The 10,404-nt window shown below is 42.6% G+C and overlaps 1 protein-coding gene across 2 annotated transcripts in view; it reads left to right on the forward strand.

Moving 5' to 3' along the window:
• The window catches only part of LOC146809258 (nectin-3-like), a 303,703-nt gene extending 294,125 nt beyond the window's left edge, over nucleotides 1-9,578 (forward strand). For both annotated transcript variants that reach the window (XM_085614324.1, XM_085614325.1), the window contains exon 5: nucleotides 9,191-9,578. In XM_085614324.1, the coding sequence (XP_085470450.1) occupies nucleotides 9,191-9,297 (107 nt within the window). In that variant the 3' untranslated portion in view covers nucleotides 9,298-9,578. The remainder of the gene's footprint in view (nucleotides 1-9,190) is intronic.
• Nucleotides 9,579-10,404: the final 826 nt, after the last annotated feature.

Consider the following 10,404-nt stretch of genomic DNA (forward strand, 5'->3'; position numbering starts at 1 on the left):
TGGCAAGAGGTTTATTTTGCCAGGTGTAATCAGCAGATAAAAACTGCACACATGCTGCAATTCCAGTCCTCAGACATGCTTTAAAGGGCTACTTAAGTGGGTGGCACAATAAGTGCTGCAGGCTGACTACTAGCATTTGAAATATACACAATAGGTGCTGCAGGATGTATGTCGTTACAACGCACACTTTTACAACGCATGCACTTACAACGCATTTTTTACAACGCAACATCCACTACAACGCATTCCATTACATAGCATGACACTACAACGCATGTTTAAAAACTACCTTTACAACGCATTCCATTACATCGCATACTACCTTTACAACGCATACCATTACAACGCATAGTATAGGGGTAAAAATTACTATTCTAACTCCAGGGGGTGCAACAGTAGGGTAAGTGTTGGATTGCGTTGTAATGGTATGCGTTGTAAAGGTAGTATGCGATGTAATGGAATGCGTTGTAAAGGTAGTTTTTAAACATGCGTTGTAGTGTCATGCTATGTAATGGAATGCGTTGTAGTGGATGTTGCGTTGTAAAAATTTCGTTGTAAGTGTAGTGCGTTGTAACAGTTGCGTTGTAAAGGTTGTTCACCGGTGCTGCAGACCCACAAAGTCCCAGTGGACATATGCCAGCTAGACCTGATCTGGACCCTGCAGATTGCCTCTGCTGGAGTTAGTCTTGACTCCCAAGTGTTGTTCCTGAGGTCCTAGGACTCTTGGCTGTGTCTAACTGGATTTCTACTAACATTCCTAAAAATGTCTGGACTTCTTGACCTATGGAGGACCAGGACAAACCTGCCAAACCGATACACTCAAGGTACAATGCAGTTGGCCTGAAGGAACAGTTTTCCACAACTTGGAGCTTCTCCCCAGCATTACATCTAATTCAGCAGGAATTCGATGACAAGGTATCCATGCTCATGAAGCCCTTTTCGGATACAGCCTTGCCCTACTAGAGGATTCTAAAGTCAGAATAAGAGTCCGAAGGTAAAAATCTTGGCAGGGGGAAGGTGTTAACAGTATCTGAGAGGACTTCCCTGGGAAGGATGTTCAAACTCCCCGATACAAGCTTTCCCTGCCAAACCTAAGGGCTTCACATGACCTTGTCTAAAACCGGTCTGACGTTGTTGAGCGCTCCTTAGATACAGCACTGCCTTGCCTTGCTGAAGGATTTTGACTTCTAGGAAAAAGATCCAAGGTAAAATGTCTAACATGGTTGAACCTGGTTGGTCTATCTGACCCGCTCTCCATCACAGTTTCTTAAATTCAACCTGTATGCTCCGTGCCATAGCTACCCAGGGTTGAGCTCAGATTTAAATTACTGAAACCTTCAATTAGATCCAAGAAGAATAGACACATTATTGTTTGCACTGGGCTCTCATCCACCCTAATGAATAATTCACTTTCCCACAAGTTGCAACAGAAATCCTCCAGTGTATGGAAAGAATGTTAAATATACAGAGGAGAATCTACTGACAGAATTGCATCCATCATAGAGATAGTATGGTGGTCGAAATTCTTCTGGAGGATTTTAATATTTATTTCAGAAATTGATTGGTTTTTTAGGGACCAAAAAACTTTAATTCAGTTTCTCTGCCCATATGCTCCTTATTTCTCCGGAAACAGTAAGTTAAATTTCAGTTCAAGGCTAAAGTTCAGTCACTGAAGAATGGAATATCACGTTTGCTATCCATCACACACTGACTGGTTTCAAAGGCTTTCTCACGTGGGGCACAGCTTGGTGAAAGGGAATCTCACTCAGATCGGACATACCTAAATTCCTCCTCGTCTGATTAACAATGGCAGTGCCCTGGTGTGTGTGGCATGTCCTAATAGTGAATTACAGCCATTTTCGTTTTTCACTATTGCAAGGCTACCTGTTCTCCATAGGCCAGAATGGGCAGTTTGCTTATTACATTTTATAATCCTAACTGACTCAGGGAACATGGTAGAAATTCGAGTTTAGTATGCCTGAACTCAGAATGATAAAATACATCTTTTAGTGAAGTTGGTTTTAACATTCTGTTTGAAAATGCCACTTTTAGAAAGTAGGCATTTTCTTGTCTAGCCATCTAAACCTGCCTCTGCTAGGTTGTGTATTCCTTGTCTGGAGTTTTGAGTGACAGGGCTGGGGGATTCCAGGAGACAGGGTGGGTCAGCCCAGTGGTGAATAGAGAGAGATCTGCATCTAGATGGGAGGGAGGAGTTGCACCTGGGACCTGAATAGGGCTGGGCCTTCCCTCCACAATGCTGGCTCCACCTCCTGTGGTGTGTCTGATGTCCCTGCCCTGCACTGTGAAAGGAAAGAAGGAGACATGTCAACAAAGTGCTCCAGGACTGACCAGAAATGGTTTGGACTAGGCAAAGGCCTCTCTGCCTTCAGGGAACAAAGGGAAAAGGAGTATAAATATTGGGATCCAGACCCAATAACTTTAGATCACTTCTGGGAATCAAGGCGAACCTTTGCTGAGGAGAAGAACCAGGAAGCTGAAGGGGCAGACTACCCCTGTGCTGTGTGTTTGGGGGTTGGCCTGCATTGGTTGCTTCACTGCCAAATAGAGGAGAAAAGGACTGAGTGTGCTTTCTATTAACTTGAAGAAGAATCTCCAAGGGCTTGAACTAGAGCTTGCCTCCTGCCTGAAGTCTCAGGGATACAAGGCTTCACCAAACAGCTCCCCCCTGAATTCCCTTGCTGGGAACTGAAGTGCCTGCTGTTGTGCTGGGCCTTCTGAGAGACTGCGTGTCGCTGGGAGCTGGAAGCGTGACGCAACAACGAGAAGTGTGTCGCCGCCGCAGCCGCTATCATCGCATCGCCGAGGAAGCGAGCTGCTGCTGTTATCATCACATCGCCGAAGCGCGGCACATCACCGGAGAAGCGGGACGCTGCCACAAAGGTCATCATCACATCACCGGAGAAGCGCGTCGCAGGGCCTGTCACGGCTCCAAAGATCATCGAGTTGCCATCGGGCGTGTCGCATCACACCAACGTTGTCGTATCGCAACCAAGACACCATTTTGTCACATCGCACCGGAGAAGAGTATCGCATCGAGGTGCCAGCATGTCGCTTCACACCGGAGAGCAGTAAGAAACCGACTCATCAACTCCCCACCCAGTAAGGAAGCGAGCATCAACTCCCCTGCGCAGCAGTAAGGAACCGACGCATCCACTCCCCTGCATGTAAGGAACCAACGCATCACCTTCCATGCAACCCTTTTATTTTCTTTGCTCTACGCATCTAAGGTACATTAAGAGTAAAGTGTCTCATTTACAACTTGAGAGAACTGAGCTATTTTATAATATGTAAGAGACTATTTTTGAGTACAGTATTGTGGATTTTTGTCATCTGGTCTTGTGTTAAGTCTATATAAAAATACTTATTTTTTTAATACAACCTGTGTGGTGTCCATTTGTAGTGTTGTCGCTGTATTACTGTTTGTGTTCACAAATGCTTTACACACTGCCTCTGAGTTAAGCCTGCTAGCTCGTGCCAAGCTACCAAGGGCGTGAGCAGGGGTTATTTTAGGAGTGTAACCCCTTACCCTGACTAGATGCAAGGGTCCCTACATGTCACAGGCACCTACCTATACCAACTAGAGACCCCCAAATCTAACACACTGCATGTGGTTGTCCTGCCGAATGTGATGGATGATGGGGAGCATGCCCTTTAGTGCTTTGTTAAAACTCCTTGTCTCTTTGTGAGTAATATGTACATGTACCGTGACATACCGCAAAACCACCTCTGACTTCTTTAAACATCTTAGCCACTACCCCTCATATCAAAGATGCTCATTTTACCCACTTTGAGAGGATCGAAAGCTGAGCCTGTCCTGCTGGAATTCGAATTTGTCCATATGAACTTACTAAAGCAACCCAGTAACCAGAGGTGAAAATCATTTGCAAGTGCTTAATACTTCTTCATCCCTTCCAGAGTGTACTGGCACCACATCTCCTTTTTTAAATTGATGTACTTACTGCACTTACTGAATGTTTATAGGTGACACCTGGGAGTAAGTTTCTTGTGCACCAGGCATTCAGTGTTCATTATTGTCATTAGGTTTCAAGGTCGGACCGGCCTGAAGGGCAATCAAGCATCGGTCCCATGATATGCTGGTATGACATATTTGTTTGTGGGCTGATTAATGTACAGTTTGTGGATCTGTTTTATTGCCAGGTAGGTACATTTTTATTGTTCATTTCCCTGATATTGCCACAAACATTGTCTGCAGCAAAAAACAGATGCATGCAGTCTCCCATACCTTGCAAAATGCCCCTAGACGGGTATTTACAGGTTCAAAACCGGTCTGATTTCCAAATGTGGGCCGCTTTTTTATCTGGCTGGCTTGCTAATGGAGGCACTTTTACTTTGGTGTACATGCCTATGTTTTGTTCCAATCCGACCCTACTAGCTTTCACTTTTGTGGGATGTACTCTCATGAACATTGACTATCCATTTTTTGTGCTCTTTGGCTGGTGCTGTTTGCTCTTCGCATTAATTGTGGGGTTCTTCCTTTTCTTTCCTCGGTTCCACATGCACTTTGTTGACTCCTGCTTCATTTGTTCAGATTTTTTACATCAGCACCCATGTTCTTGTCTACTCTTAAAATGGCTGTCTCGTGCTTTGTAATCGGTGTGACTGATTGAAAAAAAGACCACCGTATTCCTGACTTTGAAATGTACATCCTATTTGTTTTGTTGTAGCTTCAATGAATTAAAATGTGCGCTCTTACAAAATCTCAATGGGAATATTATCAAGACAGGCGATAAAATTATCGCCGCTTTTGGCAGCAGATAACTGCAGCTAAAACGGTGATAATGGGCTTGATAATATGCTCTATGGAATTCCAATTGAAGCTCTGGTTAGATGTCCTTCACATCTAACATGGGCGTCAATTGGAATTCAATAGCGAATATTATCAAGCCCATTATCGCCATTTTAGCGGCCGTTTTCTGCCGCTAAAGCGGCGATAATTTTATAGCCTGTCTTGATAATATGCCCCTATGTTCTTCCGAGATCCTATGCATCTTCCCTATACTTCATGCCTGGAGATGCGGTGTCAGGGCGGCGAAGGGCGATATTTATTTTCTCTGATTCCTCTGCAGGTTATCTTTCCCCTCAGCTATTATCCCAGTGTTGCTGCCCATGTGCCCCCGTCTTGAAGGCTCACTGTGGACAAGTGCGTCGGGAACAACTTTTATTCATGGCCTGTCTCCCACACCCACCTGCAGAGCCGCCGTTTGCTCAGATAGTGAACTGAGCAAAATCAAATCTGGCATTCTCCCAACCTTTCTTGCAATAATAGTCCACCTACCTGCATAAATGTTGGTGCACACATTTATGCAACATAACACATGCTGTTCTTTGATTCTTTCCCTGTGTATAATGCATGTTATTAAATGTTATTGGAACAACATTTTTCTATAAACAGCTTACAGAAGTGCAAAGATGTTCACGAATGATTTGTTCTATATTTTTCAATTTGTGACCAAATAAACTTCACAAAAAAAACCTGTCAGCTTTAGAAAAGGACGGTAATTTTGCTGAGGTATTGTTTCCCTGAAGTGCGCATGTATCCTACAAATTATAATTTCTGCCCATTCTGTCAGCAAATGTATTTATAAGATAGTAAATGTTTATATTGTATGTGATGCCGCTTTCAATAGAGAGTACTGTCAATGATATCGCCCCTGTTTGCTCAAGTTTGAGTGCAATTTAGGGGCATATTAGCAAGGGCTGGCGATATAATGATCGCCGCTTTAGCGTCCGTTTTTGGGTGAAAAATGGCGATAATTACATCGCAATATCATCAAGGACGCACTAGCGCATGTTTCCTTGATGTAGAGTCAGTTTTTTCACAGCCTCGCCTCACATCGCTAATGAGATGCAAAGAAGGCTTGGCTGTGAAAACAACACATGTTTATATCGTGAAGGCAGCTTCACGATATTAACAAGGAGGTGCGGCGATAAAAAAATCGCGCCACCTCAGCCTTAACTCAGGAATTTAACGTTTGTTAAATTCCTGACTAAGGCATACTTTTAATGGGAGATGGATTATGCTGATAGGACCACAGGGTCCTATCAGCAATGTTATCGCTGTTGGTTTTCCAGCGATGTTCCATTGAAAACACCTCTATCGCTGAAATATTATCGCCCTAGCGCTATGCGTTGTAAATATAGTGTTATCATGACGATAATATTCAGCGATAGCTGGCGATAATATTTCTATCGCTATGTATGGCCAGCGATAATGTTGATAATATGCCCCTTAGTTTTAATTACCTTCAAATCAGTGAAGCTTCTTTTTCCCCTGGCCACAGACTGGTGTAGGGTGACACATTTGTAAAGCAACCGGAGAAAGCATCCAGATGAGTGCAGCAATGAAGCCCATCAAGGGGTTCCTCAATGCTTTCCAGAAGCATGTCTAGGACTAAGAATCTAGTCTTTGAGGCTCACGTCCATACCAACTTCAAATTACTGCATCACCCAAAAAAAAAGTCCACTGGTAGGAAGCTCCTTCATATTATATGAGAAGCCTCATATTGCATCATATTACTTTATTTGGACATTTTTAGATGGAATTCATTGATATTTTTAGTAAAACATTGAAGGATTCCACCATAAACTTATTAATAGAGTTTTTGGACTATGTCATTCTGAGACTCAAAATCAAATGGGTCTTTCTCATGCCCCCTCATTGCAGACTCTTTGAAGACAGCTTTGACTTCAAGCCCAGTAGCTATAGTTTTGCTGTTAGAACAGCTTCTTTCGTCTGTTTCTATTAGAAACTTGTTAGTGGACTCAAAACTTGAACTGAGCTGTATCCCATATCAGACGATCAACGCAATGAGGTTTTCAATCTGCAAATGTAAGAAGAATCTCTGACACCTACTATTTGATATTGAACAGCTTTGACACTGTCGTTGCACTACCACTAAGCGCCTAGACACCTCCGGGTACAAGTAGCGCTATACAAATTCCTCAGTTCATTTCATGTGTCACAAAGTGGTTAGGGTTAAACAGTAACATTTTCAGAACCCTGCAATGTAATAACAATGAATAGAATGCAGCATAATTGATGTGTAACATTCCAAAAAGTGTGGCTGAAGTGATTGCCTTCTACTGCATCTTCTTGTACCAGATAACAAGATTGACAACAACATGGCATATAGCCTTAGAATTATTATTCAGGTTGCACTTCCGGACTACTGTTGCATTTTCCTTCATATTTGCCCCATCATCATATCCTTCTCATGTACAATTATTTTGTATCCAGATTGCACTTTCATAATTCTTGCAGCAAAAGATGAAACAGTGCTTCTCCTGTGGTGTCAAGTGGCTCATACCTTAGAAAATGTTCTTTGATGCAAATGTTAGATTAGTGATGTTGACAAATCTTAAGGTGCTGGAAAGTTGGTCTTGGATTGTGAGTGCAGGCAAGACTGAGAGAAATATACCTTTCTACCTTTCCATGTTTCAAAATAAGGCATTTCTTAGCTTAAATAAATACGTCCTAGGTTTTGAGAGAGGGTGAGTGACAGTGCACATTAATTGCAGTTTGGTGCAAGCCCCCGTTTTGACGGTCTCTCTTCTCGCACCAGGGACAGAGCAAATGTAGAATCCCTTGAAGAGTCGTCTGTTGTGCTGCCTCACCTTGTTCATGCAGCACAGCAGGTTTAGAGAGGGGCGGATCAGGGGCACAGCAACACACGAGCCAAGGTCAAGCCTACCCTGGTCTCATCACAACATAGGGCAGTGGGTGTTTCCATCGGATAGGTTTCAGAAGTTTTCACTATTCTATACATAACTCCAAAAATGTTGAATGGAAATAATTCCCATTATAGATCCATGGCCATCTCTGCACTACCTTCAACTCCTTGTACAAAAAAAGAAAGGAAGGCTCATCCAGTGCTTTTTTTTCGCTTTTTGCCTTCTAAAACTTGGATTCTTGTTGTTACGTTGTAACTACATGACTGCAGCTCCCTGAATGCAAAGGAAAGTAAACTGTGCTTCTCGTTTGTGATGTTAGCGAACTTGACATTTTTGTTGTCTTTCGTGGGCTAGTCCAATTTTTTTTTAATGTAAAGAAATCCACATTACCTACAACGCTACTCCCCTGTTTATGTAGTCTTTTCTTGTAGGTTTGCAAAATGTAGCAGTGTAGTAATTCTTTGGTGTTGGTGTGTACTGCATTGTAGGCCTTCGGCATCCATGGTCAACATTTAGCCCTACTTCTGTAATGGTGGACGTCCCAGTTTTGGAATCTGAACATATGGTCACCTCACTGAGGGCACGTGACTTACATCTGTCAGTTTCATCAGCATGCTCCCGGCACACATATAGTTTGTGTGCCTGGTTGCTTGTTGTCCTTTGACCGAAATGTGGGGCAAATAATGTTTTATTATGACTGTACATCTATAACATGAGCGACGAATTGGTGCTTAGTGTCCTGATTGTGGACCTGGCAGCACTTTATCCTGCATGGTCCTAGGGTCCTAGTGTTCACATGACAGAACAGAAAGTGTCTGGAGCAAGTGGGGCGAAGAACAATTATTTCAAATCTATTTACGTAGAAAAACATTTCCTTTTTCAGCTAATAGTACAATGGGCAAGGGGAAAGGAAAGGGTCAGAAGCAGAGGATGACCAGACACAGAAGATTAGTAGTGAAGGACTGGGGTACAGGGCATAAGTGGTGCAGGACTAAGATTGGTGCATTCCGCTGTGCAGCCCATGGAGTGATGTAGTAACAATGCAGGGTGCACCACTGGGAGTGCTGCAGGATGTGATGTGCAATGAAATGATACACAGCCAGGAATCATTTGAGATTGGTTCATGACATTTACTGGTGAAGAACCTTGGACGGGGTTGACCTGGGAGTGAGATGGGAATGCTGAGAGGCTGGGAGTGGCATATAACAGAGAAAGACAGAGAGAGACATATAATGGTAGAAAGAATGAAATGTACGCAGAAGAAATACCAGTGCAGAGTTGACAAAGCAAAGTGAATTACAGTGGGTTGATAGAGTTGTTCATAAACGCAGCAAATTTCCAAAGCAGATTATGCAACAATTCCCTATGTGAGTTTAAGAATTGCATGGGACTCGTGAATGAATGTAGTATTTAATGAATTGTTAAACTGCATGCACTTTCGCAGAGTGGCTGATTAAACCGGTTACTTTATTTTCAGTCCCACCAAAGCATGACTTCGAGGAACCCATCCTCCTTTACGTGCTGCTGTTCATGAACCGCCTGCTGATTCTGATCATGGTTCTGGTCATCTTCAAAGTGAAATGACTGCCAGGAGAGGCGCGGGCTCTGCATTCACTCGCTACTTGTGCAGAACACCGGTTGTGCAGAGATGTGTGATCTGCGGTGCTGTTCACATCATTATTACCTACCAGACTGTCAGCACAGTGCCGCACGAGGCTGTTTGATGTATCCAGCATTTCAAAGCTATTCTTGTATTTGTTCAATAAAAAAGATGTCTGTCTAGAAAGAGAAAAAGGGCCTTAAGAAACTATGACTTAGATAATCATGTCTTTGAAGAGTCACTAAATAAACCCTTTATGTACTCATTATATTTCCTTATGTATGAATTGTCTGAGGCTTTTTTACTTCGCGTTCCTATTGCAATCAAGAGCATTTATGAACAATACAAAGTAATGGGATTTCAGCATAGTTATAGAGTCCGATTTAACATATTCGCTGCTAGACCTCCCCCCCCCCCGTGCAAAGGCCCCTGTAACCTTTTGACCACATAAGGTATCCACGCCAAATTTGCGCCCTTTTTTCTAACATCATGGGGATTCAAAAGGGACCCATGGTTTGTGGATTCCCCTGGAGGGGACCCAGAAATTAGCCAAAATACACCAAAAGTTTGTTTTTTTTAAATGGGGAAAAAAGGGCTCCAGATGAAAGCGTCTGTTTTTTCCCCGCAAATGGTATCAAAAAAGGGTTTGTGGTGCTGAAATCACCATTTTCCCAGCTTTTAGGGACAAGCAGACTTTTGTCGAAAACCAAAAATTTTCAGACAGTTTTGGCATTTTTCTGTGACATAGCCTATTTTTGCTATTTTTTGTGCTTTCAACCTCCTTCCAGTTAATGGTAGAAATGGGTATGAAAACAATAATGGATCCTGGAGAGCTATACATTTTAGAAAAGTAGACTACATTTTGAATTCAGCAAGGGTTAATTTGTGTAGATCCTTCAAAGTTTCTTCATAGAAACTAACAGTTAAAAATAGGAAAAATTGAAAATTAGTTGAAAAATACAGCCATTTGTGTCAACGTTTTCACCTGTAACTTCTTCTAATTATGACAACTGTATGAAAGCAATATACTGTTACATTTGCTGGACCTTTCTGGTTGTGGGAATATATAGGACTTGTAGGTTCACCAAGAA

The sequence above is a fragment of the Triturus cristatus genome, chromosome 7 (assembly GCF_964204655.1).
Source record: "Triturus cristatus chromosome 7, aTriCri1.1, whole genome shotgun sequence".
NCBI classification, from domain to species: Eukaryota; Metazoa; Chordata; class Amphibia; order Caudata; family Salamandridae; genus Triturus; species Triturus cristatus.